Raw genomic sequence first — 19166 nt, forward strand, 5'->3', positions numbered from 1 at the left:
GTATGATGGAGTCATGCCAGAGCAGGGAGGTCCAGAGACGAGGAAAAGCTGTGTGTGTGTGAGGCAGGCAGGCAGTCGTGGTGGTGCAGGTAGTGTGGTAACACAAACAGCAGTACAAAATGAAAGTCTATCAGACTGCTTTCAGGTCTGGCTGCACATCAATGGGGCTGGTGTGTAAAGAGTCAGACTGCTTTCATGCACCGCTAGGACAAGCTGAGTCTAAAAGGCCTAACACTAACCGCTACGCTCAGGGTAACACTTGTTTCCGATTTTCGCAGTCAACTCATACTGTTGATGCTGGAAAATCCTGCATTGCCCTTTTTGACCTCTGTTGTAGACATTACTTCATGTACAATAGGTTCATTAAGTTTCTTGTCTGGTTCACTTTGCCTCAGGTTTTTAGGAACATTCCAGTATATGCAAAGCAAGTCAGATCACTTACATTTTCAGCAAAAAACGGCGCACTTTTGCAACGAACCCTCGTTCAGAGTCGACGTGCATGTGCCTACTAAAGGCTTTTTTGCAGCTGACCGTGTTCATAATGCATGTCAGACCCGATGGTTTACCATCATTAAATTATCTTGGCCCATCTCACAGCTGAAGTGCAACGGGCCACCATTTCCAGTTGAACCGTGCTTCCATTTGAAACCTTTGAAATGCAATCTGGTGCATAAAAGAGAAAGCAAAGCACTTCTGAAATTATAGTCATTTTTAAATGTTTTCAGTCGTTGTTCTGCAACATTACTATCAGTCAAACATTTACGATAAAGTACTTTCTGCCTGGCATGCAAATGAAAAGGCTGTGGTGAGGAGGAGTTATTTTCTGTCTTTGGAGTGGCAGCTAGTTTGCAAGCGAGCTTTGCTTTCTGGTGCCAGCTGCAGCACTTCAGCGGGCTGAGTGCTCCGAGTGCACGTTGAAAGCTCCCAGAGGGTGACGCTGTGAATATATGAATGGGATGCCTACCAGTCTCAGCTTTTCTGAATGATCCAGATTAGTGCCACATTGTGCTGTAAATGTAACCTGCATGCTGTAAAAGTAACGATGTCCAATCAGCAGATTGTCTACAGCTGGTGAAATCTGACAACATGCTGATTTTCAACACTGCTTGCGGGATTTTGTCAAATCCCTTTTGATTTTATTCATCTATTTAAATGTCATTAGCATTTCTGTGGTTAAACGGCCCTTTGCCTTACAGGGAGCAGTTTTGAAAATTATATTTGGAACATATTTTTTTTTTTTTATGATTGAACAGAAAAGGTTCATTCGCCGGCACGTGAAGCTTCTCCATCATTTGCTGAAAGACCGTAACGGTATCCGTGTAAAGAAAGGAATCTCAGACATTTCCCCGGAGTTGTTTTCTGAAGAGGTCAGAGTGGAGGAGCAGTAGTTTGTGTTTCTTTGTGCGTTGAGCACCGCATGGCACATCCAGGCACCTGTGGAATGCTCGCAACCATTTAGCATAAATATCCACGCCAGTTAGCTGTTGTTTGACAGGCTGTATACGCCTCGTTGGGAGTCTGTAAGCATCGTCGTAAGTCCGTCCTTTTGTGGGGCATGGTTGCACAAATCCCACTCAGGCTCCATTCAACAGAGTTTATCTGTGGACAAAAGCTCTCTCCATACAGTCGGAGGAGAGTCTGCATCAGGGCGAAAGTAGTGAAAGTAGATGATGAGTGAAAACTGTGCAGCAGAAGGGAGAGCAGGCCCACAGATGGTCCAGGGTTTTGTCACGATGCCGACCTTTTAGTTGTCATGAAGTGAGCAGCTAGTTTTGTTTACACATAAACCAATGACATCATTATTGTGATAGTAGTCACGATCTAGTTCTCCTTGATGCTTTGCATTTTATTTACATAACATTACAATATTATGATAATAATCATGGTTTTAACGTTTAGTCGTCTGAAAGTCACATCCATATAATCTTATACATTGTCAGAAGTTGTTTTAGCTTATAAACGTAAACCCTCTTTTATTTTCGGTTCTTTTGAAGACAGCTCATTTTCCCAGTAGTGGCTCTTTGTTAGTTGTGTGTCTGGTGGCCTAGATTTCATAAAAATAGTAAATAAGGTGCCAAGATTTCTCTCTGGAGCCCTGACCACTGACAGCAATGCAGCAAACCAGTTGCACCAGTCAGATTGCTCTGTGCACCAAAGCACCGTCCCGACCTGACGACCACAGAACAAAACAAGATATGGGGTTGGACCAACAGTTATAGAATAAGTGGTAGCTTCATTCAAATTGCTCATTTCCCGTGTTTCTTTCTGTTTCTTTCTCCACCCCCGCTCGATCCACAGGGAAGGCATCACTCAACTGAAAGAGAATGGGGGGTGACGGCGAGAGAGAGAGAGAGGGAGAGAGGGAGAGAGAGAAAAACAAACAAACTGAGGGAGAGACTGAGTGGCAAACATGGAGGAGTTGTGACACAGCTGAAAAGGGGGGAGAGCACGCAAGAGAAAAAAACAGCTGTATTGAGAGTGATTATGAGAGGGAGGCTGTGACCAAGTCTGGTTCTCCTCTCTGTTTGACTGACACTAGATGGCAACGTTTGGCTGTACAGCTTCGCTCTCTAGCCTCCTCTCATCTCCTATCTGTTATTGACTCCTTGTTGCTTAACAATAGACCTTCTAGGGTTGTGTGTGACTGTTTGTCTATCAGGCTGGGCTGAGAGGGGGCGGAGGCGAGGGGTACAGGATAGGAGGGGGGGGGATCCCCCTCATCCCCTCATCCCCTCATCCCCCTCATCCTCCCGTTCGTGTTCTCCACTTTGAGAGAACCCAGCTCTCGGGAGCTGGAGGTGCTGAATCAGGCGGCCCGGGCCGACAGGGAAATCTGGCTAATCTTTGTGGAATTTTATTATTTTCAACTGTATGGATCTTGATGGCTCCCACTCTCCTTCCCTCCCTCTTCCTCCTTTACACAGGCTTTCCTCACAGCATTTTGTGTCTAGTCTGCCGCTCTGCTTCCTTCCCTTCTCTGTGCTGCCTCACCCTTGCTTATCACGGCAATTAACATTTTTAACTTTTGCCACAATTCCCCCAGTGCTTTTTATTCTCCTCTGTCTGCCTCATTTTTCTCTTTTACATAGAGCTGGACAGTTTATCATGTGTTAATCAATTTGCTTTTTTTTTTCACACCACTAGCAATTCTTACATGACAATGTTTCTTCTGTATGCAAGGCTTCTTATCTGTAGTACATTTGAAACTGAGTTTAAACAATTCTAATGTAACTATTGAAACAAAAACATCTAATATAAAAGACAGATAATGCAGCAGTAGCGTGGTAAAAACAAACAAACATTGAATTATATAAAAAATTAAAACAAAATGTGTCTATCAATAAAACCATTAAAAGAAGATGTATCTAAGATCTGGCAAAATAAAGAGGCATGCTTTTTTTGAACTTTTATTGATTAAAAAAAAACGGTGAATCAAAAGCACATGCTGCACATTAAAACCAATGTGATGCATTGAATCCCCACATATTCATACAGTCACCTGAAATATCATCACAAAATTCAATGTGAGGAAGCTATCAAGGCCAAGTAAACTTTGCCAGAAGATCGAAAAAAGAAGTCGCTGTCCCGTGAGCTTGTGTAAAATTGAGTGACAGTTGCAACATTTTTATTATATGTAGAATTGGTGGAGAAAATGGTGGCATTAGTTCATTAGATGAGAAAGTCACGATTCTCCTTTTATCAAGAGTCATGCAGCCCGACCTTCACTAAAATACATCTGTCAACATGCTAAACCTTCGGAAGGAAGCAATGGGCTGATACACTAATTAGTGTGTGTACATATATATGCGTGCGTATGAAAGTGTGTGTGTGTGTGTGTGTGTGTGTGCATGGGCACATGCATCTATGCTGGTGGTGAGCTTTTCCTGGCAATCAGCCCCCCCTCCCCATCTCCCTACGTGTCTCCTGATTTGAAAAAATCCCTCCGAAGTAAAATCCTGTGTGTGGCTGTGTGAGTGTATGTGTAGGTTGCATAAGAGCTCAGTGGAGAGAGAACATGAATTATAGAGAGCAGAGCAGGGTCTTAACCATTTGGTTTGGTATCTCACACGCAAACCTCTTTTTTTTGGATTGCTTCAGTTGAGGCTTCCTGTTGTTTCTTTCTTACACGTTTTACTCGTTACGCTTGATTCAGTTCAGATGACACAAGCTTTATTGACATGACTGTGCTGCCGATGTATTGCCGCAAAACATGTTGATCAGAGATGCATATCATGGAAATAAAGAGGCACTTCCTCCTTCACCGTCTTTTCTTCTGTCGTTTTCAATTGATTCTTACTTTATCTATCTGCAGCATCTTCTCTCATCATCACCCTCATTTCCTCCCACATTTCTTTCAGGTTCCCCCTCTATTTAGATAGCCATGGCAACACATGCACATTCCAGCATGGACACACACACACACACACACACACACACACACACACACACACACATACATACATACACACATACACACACAAGTGCATGCTCGTAACCCTTCTTGATTACCCCTGACCTCCTATAATGACACAGCTGCCACTTTGATCAGCCAATCACCATGCGGCGCCACCCAGGTTCTAAGCAGAGCTGCCACTGGCCTGATAAAGCCCTCTGATAGGCCCCTGCTGATGCATTTCCTGTTTTGGTATGCTTCTTCATTTTATATTTTCTCCACCAGCTGGTCCTCGCATTCCTCAGTCAGCAAGGGGGCAGGGGCAATGCCTGTATGTTTATGTTGCATGTGCATGTAGAGTTGTGTGTGTGTGTGTGTGGGGGGGGGGGGGCTAGCCTAGATAGATAGTTGGGTCTGGGGGTGGGGTAGGTGCAGAAGATGCTTGAAATGATGGGGGGGGGGGGTGAGGTGAGGGTTGTTTACATGCATTGGCGAGAAAGAAATGGGGTACATGGGGGGGTTGGGGCAGGGGGGATGACATAGATGAAGGGGATAATGATAGTGAACATCTGTTTATGTGTGTTTAATGGGGGTGGGGGGTTGAGACAAGATTTAGGTGTGATTTAAGGTACAGAGGTTGTGTTGGCGTTGAAGACAGAAGGCATTGTGATTCACCGCTTGGTATTATTGTTAATATGGACAGATTTGGTTGTGTTATCCTTGGCTTTTGCTGCTATTGTTTTTGTTGTTGTTATCCTCTTGAGTGTCCAGTTCAAGACCGGATAAATGTAAACGGCTTGGTGGGTGGCTGGGTGTGTATTTATATGGTGATGATCTTTTCCTGAGAGTTCTGTTACAAGGGTCCAATGTCTCAAGGAGCAGACATGCCCAGACATGAAAACTACCAAGCGCGCGCACACACACACACACACACACACACACACACACACACACACACACACACACACACACACACACACGTTCTCACTCACACCCTCTGTTTCTGGGCAGAAGTATGTACGTATATATCACTAGACGCCCTGCACTAGTATGTCAGAGGGTCCCTGCAAAAGATCCTAAAGTATTTTCAGTTGACGCCAGAGCCGGTATTGGCCCACCTGGTTGACACTTTACCACTATGTACAGTGTCTTTTGTAGTGTTTTTTAAAAATATATTTTTCATTCTTCATATTTCTATTATTATTATAGTGTGTTTGTTTTGTACCTCTGTTGACTCGGAGAACCCTGCAAAAATAATTCCAATGTGTCTGGACTGCTGGTCTAGGCACAGATGGCAAATAAAAAAAATGTAACCTTGACTCCTGCTCATGCTTTTTGTCCCAAAAGGTATCACACAATTAGTTTCTGTGCATCTTAATGCATCTGAAGTTCTCAAGTTTCTCATTGTATGACCATATTGACAAAAGCACAATTGTCAATATCTTTAATAAAATCTGATTTAAAAACTCACTACTCTGACAAGGTATTGGCTAATACTAAATACCAATCCAATGCAGTACTTTATTTAAAAACAAATTGCACTAATGCTTTACTGCGTGGAACTGTCCCTACGTGTAAGGCTGTGATATTGTAATTATATTGTACAGTTGAGAAGTGTGCTGGTACATTTTTAGAACAGTAATTGAGAATCGGCATTTATAGTTTTAATCCTCAGAATTTAATTAAATCAGACTCTAGTTCTGATACTATTAATGGTCTGCATTTTTTCTGCAACATCTGTTCAATGTATTTACATTCGGTAATGAAGCTTTCCAGATAGTAGTTCTTATTGGTAGTGGCAGAGTCCACCATTCCAGTGATGGATTCAGATTGCCTACCTAAGCACGAGGAATTCACAGGAAAACAATGCATTCATTTGTTCCAGTGTAATTGACCTTTTGCTAAGCCGTAGTCAGAGCTACCATGGAGCCCACACTGTCACTAACTACACTCCCTTTTGGAAACAGGAGAACATGGTTGGTAGGATGTGAATTGAATCAGCAGTGAAACATGTTAAAAAGATAAAGATAGAAGCTAAAACCTACAGATTACAGTGTAAAAGTGAACCACCATATCACCTGACGGTCGAGACCGAAGACAATGAAATTAAGGAACAACCCTGTTCCCATGAAGCCGTGTAGGTCTTTATTCACTGTTACAATCATTTAGTATCAAAAGCATGTGAATACAGTGCTAATGCTAGTTAATGAGTGCTAACGTACTCGGCAAATGTTAGCTAAACAGGCTTTCACGCGGAAATTTTATATTTTAGAAATATATACCTCCTTCCAACTGCGATGAGTAAGTGATTATTTAACCACCTCTGGGTGTTGGGATTAAACCACTGAATTAAGAAGTGTTTTGCATCAATCACATGGCAAGCAATGTATTTCCCAATGTGCACATATAGATCTATACACACAAAAAAACCATTGTCCAACATATTGTTAGTCTCCCTCGTGTGGACCAAAATAATGTGAATGAAAAAACTTAGTCCAAACATAGATTTCAGCAAGCCAAAGCTGACCAAGTTATTTGGCTGTTGCCGAGCTGTGGAGGGGATGTCATTGTAATTGGAGGGAGGACCGGGGTCATGACCCTGAACGAACCCACGGCAGGATGCTATTGGTTAGTGGACTACTCACTCTGCCACTTATGTGTCTCTTACAGAGGGAGATGTTTTGCTGTCTCTCTCAGCTGTTATTTTGCTAAATGCCTTTCAGGCTCTCATGTGATCTCAGTTTGACTTTTTCACCAGACTTTTTTTCATTGTATCCTCTTTCAACATCCCATTGAATAATTCTCACCTCCCTGTCCTTCCTGAGGGAACAACAGTCCAGTTGCAACCCTTCACCCTCTCTTCCCCTAACTCTAGTGTGTGTGTGTGTGTGTGTGTGTGTGTGTCAATGAGATAAAGTGAGAGTGAATGTGTGGCCCACCCAGGGGCCTGGCAGAGGGAGCTGTTTACAGTCATCAGACTAGTCATCATCTCTTCTCTTCTGCCCTCTTCCATCGTCTTTCCTGCCTCTCCCAGTTTGCTCAGACTATTTATTCTCAGTGATTCCAGATAGAAAAGCAACCAGAGATTTTGCAATATTAGGCGAAGAAACTGTAGAGGTGGAGATCAACAATATGACCTAAGATCAATAGTTGGACGTGTTGGGCTTTGCAGATTTTGCCTTAATACTTGAGTGCACATCCCGGGTTTCTGTCTTTTAGCCTTTCAGATACAGATATTACTGTGTGTGTGTTAGTACACACAACGCAAGACCACTTTATAAGACTGCACTGAGTTTGAGCCTTCACACATCCCCAAACATACCTAACTTTTGGGAAAAGCTCTGTTGGTTTGTTATTCTCATCAGTATAATTCAAAGCAAACCTGGTAGGTCCGCTTCCAAGTGAACTGAGGTAGAGTTTGTTCGAACAGGGAATATAATGTGAACTAACTACAAGAAACAGCCTCAAAAACATTCTCATGAACATGTTGTCCATTGTTTGGGCATTTCTTCACACGATTTTATGGGTACAAGGAGACGGATGTTGATATCGGATAGCCAGCAGTTACTCATGCTTGGAAAGGCCAGCATAACAAAGTGACCCAAGGGCAAACCACAGCCTGTACTGATCACTGTAGTCAGCTATTTCCTTCTTATCTGGTATAAGACCAGAGATGCTAAATTATGTCAAAAAAGTGCAGATAAGTTCCAAATGCTTAGTTAAACCTAAAGGAACTGGAATCAAATTTGGTTCTCCAGCCCCCCCCCCCCCCCCTTTGCTCCTTGGCTGCCAAAATCTGTAATCTTGCAGGAAGACAGGTTGCCAAAACTCTGTCCAATAAACAAGCTACTTGTGAGTCCATCTGACTCGTTTACAAGCCCCGGTTCACTTGTAATTGGGCAGTGTGAACTTAAATGAACCGAAAAGAAAAATGTACAACATTTACATCTGCGGTTAAGACCAAAGAAAACAGACTGACAAAGGTGTGATCACACCTTTTCAAATCCGCATTCTGGCTGCTCGGGCCGGTTTGGAAAGAGTGTAGTTAATGCTCCACCCTCTAGCTTAAGCAAGGCGCGCAACCTCCTCCAACTGGTCAAGTGGAGCTGGTTGCTGGCCAACAGAAGGAAAATGGTGGCTTTTTTAATGAGCAACTCACAGCTTCTGGTGTCGATGTGTACAACTGCATGAGTTGCTGAAAAAGAGCATGATGCATGCTTCAGTCAACATTTCCCTAGTTAAATCGGGTTTATACACACACACACACACACACAGACGCACACACACACACTCTCAGCAGGGGGTTGCCCTCAGCTCTAATCCTGGTAACCTCATCGTGTGGTCTGTCCCTCTGTAGTCTGCAAGGTTTGCCTTCCGTGTTGCGGTCATAATGGATTCTACCACAATATGAACACCTCTCAGTCTCTTTTTCACATGCACACACACACATACACACACACACACACACACACACACGCACACACACACTAAAGATGACTCTGAGCTTCACCACGGTTTATCCCACCGCAGCTGCATGAGCCACAGCCTCATGAGATTTCTCACCGCGTCGTCAACACCTCTCCGTTTCAGTGTGCGGTCCAGATTTGGCCGCACCCTCATGGCCCCGCCAACATCTGGTTGATTTTTATTGACTGCTTTGTGAATGGCACTATCTTCTGATGCCTTCTGGATTGTCCATCATCAATAAAAGGGGATATGTAGTGTGTCTGACAGTCTCTTAGGGTCAAGTGTGGTCATCCAAGAAGTCAGAGTACTTGGCCCCCACCCCTCCGTCCAATCTTATTAAGCTCAACAATAACTAGGTGCTCAAGGTTTTGGAGAGCACAAAAGAAAGGCTGCTCTCAGGTTGTAAAAGAGTGTTTAGAATGTTTTTTTTCTGATGGATTACATTTTTAGGTTGAATAGATTATCTGAATAGAAGTAACCATTTGACCTCAAGAGTCGGTTAAAGGTTAAACAGTCTCTTAAGTAATAAAATGTTGCTTCAAACTTTTTTCCATTCCAGAGGAAATAAAATCTGATACCATGAAGGCTGTCTTGAGGATATTGGAATATTCAGTCCAAACCTACTACAATGGGGTTGAGTAATCATCTTTGAAAGCCTCCTTTTGTTTTGTTTCTGGTCAGATTTGTAGCATAGTTCTCACTCTGTGCTCAGGCCATTCAGAGGCATTTAAATGCTAATGTGTATCTCAACTGTCACATGGCGATGTCTGGTCCAGGTCCAGTCCCGTCATGGCCCGAATATTTTAACTCCCGAAGCAGCAGGTTGAATCAGCCTTTTGTGTCCTTTGCTGCCGAATGCAATAACGATCTATTCAACTCCAGGTCGGAAAAGCACCGCGAACCGGCACCTTCCTGTTTTCATCAAAGACATTTTAAAGACATCAAGTCAGAACAACTATGGCTTTCATATTTCATACTTAAATCTAAGCTTATGAATAATGAAAGAGTCACCCCCTTTACATTTTCCTTGTATTGATTTCACTGGCATTCCAAGGTTACTGGAAACACTAGTCCAGTCTCTCAACATTCTTCAATTTCTTTCTTTTTCTTCTTTTAAGAAAAGAAGTCCCCCCCCCCACGGTTGTTTTTGACTTACAGCTGTATACTTAGTTTGTTGCAGGTCAGAAGCAATCGGATAGAATACAGTTGTCCTTTGTGAGTCTCTTTCCACCTCTCGCCTGGTCTTCTCTCTTTTCACTCTCTTCTTTACCCCCTTCGCTCTCGGGCTGCACACAGGATTACTTGGTGCTTGTGTATCACTCTGTTGTGTCCACATGAATACACACATACACAAAAGCAAGTTTGATTTAAGGACATTGCACTGAATTACATTTGCACCACAGAGGCTTATAAGCGAGCAATACACACCAATTAAGACACAAACTATTTTGGGAAAACAATACAGGGACACCTGATTGTTGCCTCTGATCTGACAGATGTCCCCAATCAACTGGTTAAAAGTCCGGCAGTGGTCCCCAAATGGCACAGGCCAGACCGACACCCTAAATACACACTTCCTGGAACACAGCAAGACATTAAATTAGAGCTTAATAAGGAAACATACACATACACACAGATGGGGAAAGTGAGACGGGTTGGTAGAGAGTCAATGACAACATTTGCCTTCCCCCCTTGTTTCTTCTTTTCCCATTGAGAGGGAAACTGTGGGTGTAATGGGTTGTTCATGTGCGTAAGAGAAGTATGTTTACATCACTAGTCGTGTGGGGCCTCGTCTCAATATTCCTGGATGGCAGCTAGATTCAATTGGGAGCGTAGTGAAGACGATGGCCTTACTGTTTTTCTCCACTTTTGTCCTTTTTGGCCAGGCTCTTGGTCTTGGTCTCCATAAATCACTCAATATGCACTTATACACAAACACACACTCCCTCTCTCTCTTTCTCTCATTCACACACACACACACACACACACACACACACACACACACACACACACACACACACACACACACACACAAAAATACTGAAGTAGAGAGAGGACACACAGGAAAGAGCGTTTTGGCTTGGAGCACACGGAGACCGAGGGGACATTGGCTTTGCCTCTGCTTTGGTGCGATGTATATATTTCAAACTAAAATAAAAATGCCCTCTGCCAGCACTTTCTCTTACTGCGGAAATGTGTCCAGCAGACCCTTGACACACACACACACGCGCGCTTTCTCTCACAGACGCACACAGGGTACGGCCTGCTGCCAACAATAAGACTTGTTTAACGAGTCTCTGCGCTTTGTTGATTTCAATCTCAGGGCTTTGTTGTTTTTGTGAATCGACGCTCACTGAGGCCAATATTAATCTTCGCCATGTGTATACACAAGGTGTCCAGCGCTACGCGGTATAACTGGGAACTGTCATGCGACAGCGTTTGGTTCAAATTGGGTGAAGTCTTGTTGGCTCTCTGGTTCGTCGTTTCTCCCCGTTGCCAGGTCTGCTGTTTATAGTGCTGTGGTAGATCCTTTCCTCCATCGCCTCCATCTTTCTCCCCGCTGCCTCCCTCTCCCCACTCCCCACCTCGTACTCCTGCGGCAAACTTACCCTTGGCCTGGTCCAGTGTTTGTGTTCTGGATTATGTGTTCCTCGATGGCAGTGTGTGCGAGTGCAGAGAGACACAACGGGCCTTGGCAGGGCGGTCGGTTTCCAGGTGCTTCTCTGGTGTTTGGCAGATCTCTGCCTGTGCCTGACTAAGACCTCTCCTCCTCACTGGCTCTGCGCTCTTGTCTCTCCTCCTGCGTTACTGCGCTCACAAGAAAAAACCTCCTGTAGTTTGCAATACAGGCGTTGCCGCAAGACGGGAACACAAGAACAGTGTTTTTTTTTCTTTTGATTGAAGGTTGCGCATGTTTGGCTTCAGCTGCTCCTCAAAGCTAGTATCAGAGAGTTTGGACTCAAATGGCCAGATTTTAGAGAGTAACATAAATTCAAGTATCGTACCAAAATAGTAATTTGTTATAATAGTTGTGTTTTGCATGGTTGGATGTAGTTAGATGCTTGGTCATGCCAGTATTGTCAGATTGGACATGTCAGGCTGGATTGTAGTTCACACACATAAAGACTGGGTTGTGGTTAATATCTTAATGCCGTGACCTCTGGGTCTTTGCAGGTTAAGATGCACCCAGTCTCCAGGGTGTATTGTTTTTCACTGAAAACCTAAAATTAGGATTAGTACGTGACCTAAGAAATGCGGACTGCAGCCTCTCAAAAATTATTTTGTTTTAAATAAACAAAAAAAGTTGATTTATCTGTGGGTTGTATTCAGTATTGTCTCAAATGGATAGATGACATCATAATTATTCAAAATCTAGATGGAAGTTGGAATTAAAAATACCCTTGACCATTGTGTAGTTTAAATGTTGGTTGTTATTATGCTCATTTGCATTGCCTCCCCATTTAACTATTATCTGTTATATCTGTTATCAGAAGCATTGTATGCTGTCAGTGTCCAGTGAAGCTTCTGCTATTATCTGAATCTGAGAAAGAAATTGGGGAAACTATGACCATTACCTAAACCAAATTTGGTGCAGGCTCCATTGGGTGCTTATCAGTCATGTTTGAAGCATGGAGCATCTCATAGCCAGCATGTATCCAGTCACCAAGCATCCAGTCCTTATTTAGCTTGTCTGTTGTTTTTGTTTTATCAGGATGTTCTATTGTTCTTACCTGGCCGCATATTTAAACAGAATAGTTGATTGACAATTGTGTTCATGGAAGCAATTCATTCATGGGGGTAGGCCCCTTTGAATGAAAGTGTATGAGTCACATTATGACATTTCACTATTTGTCATTACAAAGTGTAAGCTTTTGTTTGGTGTACACTACAACATTAGTAATCATTAATAACTTTGGGAACATGAGAGTGATAAAAATGACACATGTAAGTGCAGTTTCATCATCAAAAGTCGTAGTCATTTAAGGACGACAATGATTTGGCTCCAGTTGAGACTGATAACAGTGAATTCTTGTTGCCAGGTGTCCATGGGAGAGGCTGAGAGGGATAGGCTCTGTGTATGTGTGCATGCCTGCACCCACTGACCTGTTCGTGTCTTGTGCGTGGGTGTGCAGCATGCATGTGTGTGTACTGTACTCTACGGGCGGCCTGACACAGACTACGGTTGGGCCAGTGATGCATTAGCCATGGCCAGAGATGGGTTGGTATGGAATAAATAATGGATACCATCCTTTCCCCCTGAATAAATCAAGACCAGAGAAATGGAGAGAGATGCAAGATTAAATGTGGGGGAGAGTTGGAGAAGTTGAATGCCAGAGAGAAAGACAGCGTTTGTATGACTGGAAATGGGGATATCAAGGGAGAAACAGTGTGTTGGATCCAAAATATGTATCTCATTTCTCTTCTGCAAAGAAAAGGAATTGGTTTAAGGAAAGTGCAGTTTGACGCGTTGTTTTTTTCTTTGTTTCACAAAGAAATGGTTTGTGAAATTATTTTAAATACAAAATAAACAACAAATTCCTTTTGCAGAACAATGCTAATTTTTCTCTCCTTTTTTTCTCCTTTGCATTCAAGGCCCAGGGCCAGACGTTCACCTTCCCAGACATCTTCCCAGAAAAGGACCAAACGTCCACGGAGGGCTCCATGGAGGAGATGCAGGAGAAGTTCATGGAGGACGAGAAGCAGAGGCAGAAACCCGACCCCAGGAGGGGCGGGGTCACGGAGTGGTTTGGGCTGTGAGACGGCCCCCTGACCGTGAACTCTGCTTGATTTACGCCACTGTTGTGATGTCACTTCTATTTCTGTATGAAAGTGTCACACGTGTGGAGTAAAAAAAGAATGTGTGTGTGTGTGTGTGTGTGTGTGTGTGTGTGTGTGTGTGTGTGTGTGTGTGTGTGTGTGTGTGTGTGTGTGTGTGTGTGTGTGTGTGTGTGTGTGTGTGTGTGTGTGTGTGTGTGTGTGTGTGTGTGTGTGTGTGTGTGTGTGTGTGTGTGTGTGTGAGAGAGAGAGAGTGTTAGAGTGTGTTAGAGTGTGTGTGTGTGTGTGAGAGAGAGAGAGAGTGTTAGAGAGTGTTAGAGTGTGTGTGAGAGAGAGAGAGAGAGAGAGAGAGAGAGAGAGAGAGAGAGAGAGAGAGAGAGAGAGAGAGAGAGAGAGAGAGAGAGAGAGAGAGAGAGAGAGAGAGAGAGAGAGAGAGAGAGAGAGAGAGAGAGAGAGAGAGAGAGAGATGCTTCGGTCCAGTAACTCAAGCCAGAACAGAAACGCAGGAGGAGGAGAGTGGCCCGGCTCCATCTTTTGAAACCAGCCCACCGTACAGAATCACCATCACCTCAGATGACCTCCTCTTCTGCCTCCTCCCACCCTTCCTGGTCCACCCTCTTCTCCTTTTACCCCTCCTCTTTGACAACAGTACCTCTGCACCTCTTCTTTCTTTGGCTTGTCTTTCCCTGGGAGTTTCCATTCCTTCTCGTCCGTGTCCTCTGCTGTCCCTTCTGCTTGTCCCTCTCCCTCTCTTCCTCTACCATGCTGGGGAAGGGTATATTGTGGCATCCCTAGTCGCCCTGACTCTCAGCCAGTTGGATCAGACTACCTGGACAACCCACATCCTTTCCTCTTTTATGAGTTTGCCTTGGATTAATTGACCACTTTAGGTGAACAACAATTGAGTTGTTGTTTCAGCAAAGCAACGACATGGAATTTGCTGGAGTGTTTTATTATTTTGCGGTAGCACCTCCTGCCATAAATCTTGAGAGATTGTACCCAGTGTTTGTGTGCGTTTGCCTAGCATGCAGGACTCGCCAGTGAATCTGTCTAATTGTAAGTGCTGTTGGAATAAGAACTAATAAATGGTCACTTGTCCAAAAGTGCTCCGCTTACTTTTTCTTGTGTTCGCCTCATCTCCCATGGCTGCTGCGCTCAACAACTGGCACTTCGAGACGCTGTTTGCCACACAAGCTGGCCTTCGCGTATGCCAACGTGGTCTGGTAGCTGTTTTGACAAAGTAATGATCTGTGTTTGAATCGGGCCACTGGAGGACTGAGCTCTCTTACGGTAATCAGGCCCATAAAGGGGAGGGGCATCTCCTGGGCACGCTCAGACCCTCCATTATGCTGAAAGGCCAAGGTTACAGTAAGTGTCCCCCAGCCGTGACCACTAATGCTGGCTGGCTAATACAAAGGTCCTGTCCCTGACCTCACCCAGCCAACTCAGCTATCACTAAGGAGAATGTCAATATTGATCCTGTTGGCCCATCGTCTGCTGCATGGAGCCACTCACCCCCTGCGTGGCTATAAAGCAATCTGATTCACAACGAAACCAGCCCCCTGTTCCACAGCCACTCCATTTCTTTTTTTGTCTGCCTCACTCACTTTCTCGCTTCTCTCCTTCCTCTCTCTGTTGCTCAGTGCGGACCTCCAGAGAAACAGCTGCTTAACCAACAGAGAGTCAGACCAAATTCCTGTTCTCACTCTCCCCCGGCCCGAACGGGCCCCACGTTAAAGTTGAGAAATCAAGTTCTGGTGTTTGCCAAGCAATAATCTGTCCCTGTTCTCCTCCTGCTCCTTGTCACAGGGTTACTCTGTCTTCTAAGGTCGGATGCACGCTCTGGTGCCAGCTGTAGACTGGCATCGATGGGCTGATTCTATTACTCTGAAGGTGTTTTGGGTATTTTGGATTCTGCTAGATGAAACACCGACACTGGTTAATGAGCTGTTGCTGATGCAGATAAATGTCTCTTAGTCATTTTAGCTCTTTATGTAGAACAAGTAAACAGGACAAACGGATAAAAAAAATTAAAGGGAAGGAACAAAACAACAAATGAAGTCTTAGATGGAGACCTCTAATGTAACACGATGTTCTCTTGACACATTTCTGGGTGAGTCAAGTTTTTGGTATTTCTCCATATCATTTATTTTTTACAGATTTGTACTCCTTATGATAATTTTACTGACGAGATATTCTGTCATATTATTCGACTTGTTACTTTAGGATAGACTTTCCTTTTTAAGCGATAACATCTGTAGAGGACCTGCCAAAATTGCGTAGTGTTTGGACGTGAATAAAACGGATGAGTTCTTTCAAGAATAGAACACTGCTTTACCTCAAAATGCGACCAACATTTACATTAAAACCTTCTGAGGGAGGACGAATGCCAAATCACAGTCCTGACGTTTTGGACACGAGCAGTTTTTTATATGTTAAGAATATGGTTTCTAGCAGGCGGCTGGACCTTGTTAAAGGGAGAGCCGGCTGACCCCCTTCTCAGTGCACACATCAGCAGGATGCTCCTTAATTTCAAGGTGAGGTAGTCCGATATGATAAGTGTCTCCCCCTTTAAGTGAGCTCTGGAGAATAAGGTCACTTTGGAGCCAGGTCATGCATAATCCTGGCTGCAGAAAATGAAAAACGTATGTAGGAGCCCTTTGATTTTGAGTTCTTTTACAAAAAGGAGATGAGAACTGTTTGGCAGACTCTGCAAGACTCCACAGAGGTAAAACAAGAAATTGAGATACTTAATCATATTTATTTAATCACATTTTAATTGATTTACTACTCCAAAATGCACTTGACTGTCCCACGAGAGCCAAAAAAAAGCCAAACCATACCCAGGTTATATGGATGAGCTGAGAGGGATTGTAAGAGGAAAATAAATTTTTTAAATATTTTTCTGCCATTTCTGACAGACAGCTGATGGTAGAGGCTTTTAAGCACTCCTGAATAGAAATACATACTAAATGCACAGTGATGCGTGTCGAATGAAACATAACCATATTAAACTATCAAGAAATAGATTAATAATGTCAGAGATACAATTAATTTCCTATGGGAGGAGCTACCGTTTATATAAGCAGGTGTTTGGAGCTCCTGTAAGAGCAGATCAGACCGGTCCTTGCTGGCAGAGACCGGTCATCGCTGTCTCCTGCAGACCTAAAGTCACAAAGCTAAGTGCAGGCTCGTCAGGGTTTTTACATTTTTCCTCATGTAAGTCTATTCTATTTTTATTCAGTAGAGCCTAACCTACTCTGAAAATATCTTGCACCAACTCCACGGCTGTAAAAAATAATGATCACTTCAAAGGACGTTTTTTGTCTGTGTGTGTGCCTGAGCGATACACTCCTCCTCTCTATGTTCTTCCCATACCTCTCTCCCAGCCTTTTCCTTGTTTGTTAACACAGTGTTCTCCCCGCTTGTCAGGTGATGCTGCGCGGCTAGAGAGGGAAGGAACAGGAGGATGGAGAGATATGCAGCGAAAGCAGCGAGCCCCACATATCCTATTGCAACTGAACTCGGGATGACTGTAGGTAGCTCCAGATTTATAGGGATCCATGTGTGCTGAACATGATGCATCGTATATTGTAATGCAGCACACATCGAGTAAGTGCAGAGAAAGGGGGGGGGGGGAGGGTCGAACATGTGCGTGCAAGACGAAGAAAGCCCAGGAAGGATGGAGAGGGAGAGCAGATATACTGTAGGTGAGGAAGAAAGTGCAGAGGGTGAAGTGAGAGGGAAAAAGAGATGACATCACTGAGAAAATGCTGAGCTGGATTCAAGGGCTCCTGGATGAAAGAGGTCTACTCCCACAGTGCACCATCTCTCTCTCTCTCTCTCTCTCTCTCTCTCCTCTCTCATGGGATGTACAGTGCAGGCCGTGTTCCCATCCCGACACGGTTAGTTAATGGATGGGGGGTTGAATATTTTAAACAGCCCATCACTCTGCTCCTCTTACTCCTTTTTCCCTCCTTACTCTTCTCCCCCTTCCTTTTTTTTGTCTTGTTCGGTTGTGCATTAGTCAAGTGCACACATGACCCTGTTTCTGCTACTGCAGTCCACACTTGGAATCAGCATGACATCATGCTTTATTTTTGCCCATCCTCACTCTCTATAGCCTCCCTAAGGGGCAGATCTCCTCGCTGGCTGTAGTGGCTGCCTGCTTGCAAGGCTACTCTTCACCTACAGATGCTTCACTGCATCCTGTAGCTGGGAAGGAATTAAAATCAAGTATCTTACAGTAACGCTGTAGCTACTTTATCCCATCATAATGGTCATTGATCCCGCCTTATGGCTGTGCTTGACCGTATGCTCGAAAGAGAGAAAGAAAGAAAGAAAGAAAGAAAGAAAGAAAGGGAGAGCTTCATATGGATTGTAGTCTGCTTCAACTAATAACAGATGGTTTAAATTAAAGGCTTTTTCACATGGATTCACACAATTCATCGGCAACTGTAAAATCACACACACACTCATGTAATTACTCAATTACCAGCCCTACCAGCGTCTTGTGCAGATGCACACACTCCCACACACTCCCACTTGTGTTCACTAAGACAACCGGGGTTGCCTGCTGAGGATTCTGACGGCCTCTCTTGGACAAGCGCCATACACATTCCTCCTTCCCCAGGTTGCCATTGGTTCATCTGAGCTCAGCCAGTGCACTCCTTCACCCCATAAGTGTGTGTATATATGTGCATGTGTGAGTCCATGTACTGCAAAAAAGTTAGCATCCTCTGTTTTTCCAAGAATTTACTACAAACGCACACAGACACACACATGTACACATGATGTTTGTGTTCATGCCTCATTGTGAACACACACACAGACACACATTAAGTGTACCCTGATGTGACCCCTCTGTGTGTGTACACACGGTCATACTGTACTCACATCTATACACTTGTTGGCTCAGAGCCAGGAGCAACAACTGAAGGAGAACGCTGTAGAAAACATGTGGACCGGCTGTTTATTGTTGCTTAGATTACAGAGAATCCGAATGCTTCACTATCAAACAGGCTTTTCTAATATTAAGAAGGAAGAAGGACAGATGACCTTCTATTGTTTGTATATATAAAGCGCTCAGTGATTTCTGTGCAATTTGCAGCTTTTTGTGAACAAACAAAATCAAATCTGCGATTACATCATGCTGACTCGAAATTAACTGCATTATTTGACAGGATTGAAAATAAATGGTATTTAAGTTAAATGGAAGTTCATAAAGAATATATTTATCAACTTTTATATCCTCTCATTTATGACTTAAGGACGATGCATATTATCATTTTGAGGTACTTGTATTTGAGTACAGTGGTGCGGGAAATAAATATATATTATAATATATAGTTTCTTAATTATTGATGCATTAACATCGAAACAGCATTTTAATATTGTAGCTGTAATATTATGTACTGTTGGGTTTATAAGATGCTCAAATATTGTGTATGTCTCTAATGCAACTAGTAATTATAACTGATCAATGTAGTGAAGTAAAAAGTGAAATATTTGCCACTGTAATGTAGTGTAG

The 19166-nt window shown here is 43.6% G+C and overlaps 1 protein-coding gene across 1 annotated transcript in view; it reads left to right on the plus strand.

Moving 5' to 3' along the window:
• The window catches only part of mrpl23 (mitochondrial ribosomal protein L23), a 30329-nt gene extending 16631 nt beyond the window's left edge, over positions 1–13698 (plus strand). Inside the window, exon 5 of the mRNA XM_034535510.1 lies at positions 13454–13698. Within this exon, the coding sequence (XP_034391401.1) occupies positions 13454–13618 (165 nt within the window). The 3' untranslated portion in view covers positions 13619–13698. The remainder of the gene's footprint in view (positions 1–13453) is intronic.
• The last annotated feature ends 5468 nt before the right edge of the window (positions 13699–19166 follow it).

Source organism: Cyclopterus lumpus, chromosome 6 (genome assembly GCF_009769545.1).
Source record: "Cyclopterus lumpus isolate fCycLum1 chromosome 6, fCycLum1.pri, whole genome shotgun sequence".
Taxonomy (NCBI): domain Eukaryota; kingdom Metazoa; phylum Chordata; class Actinopteri; order Perciformes; family Cyclopteridae; genus Cyclopterus; species Cyclopterus lumpus.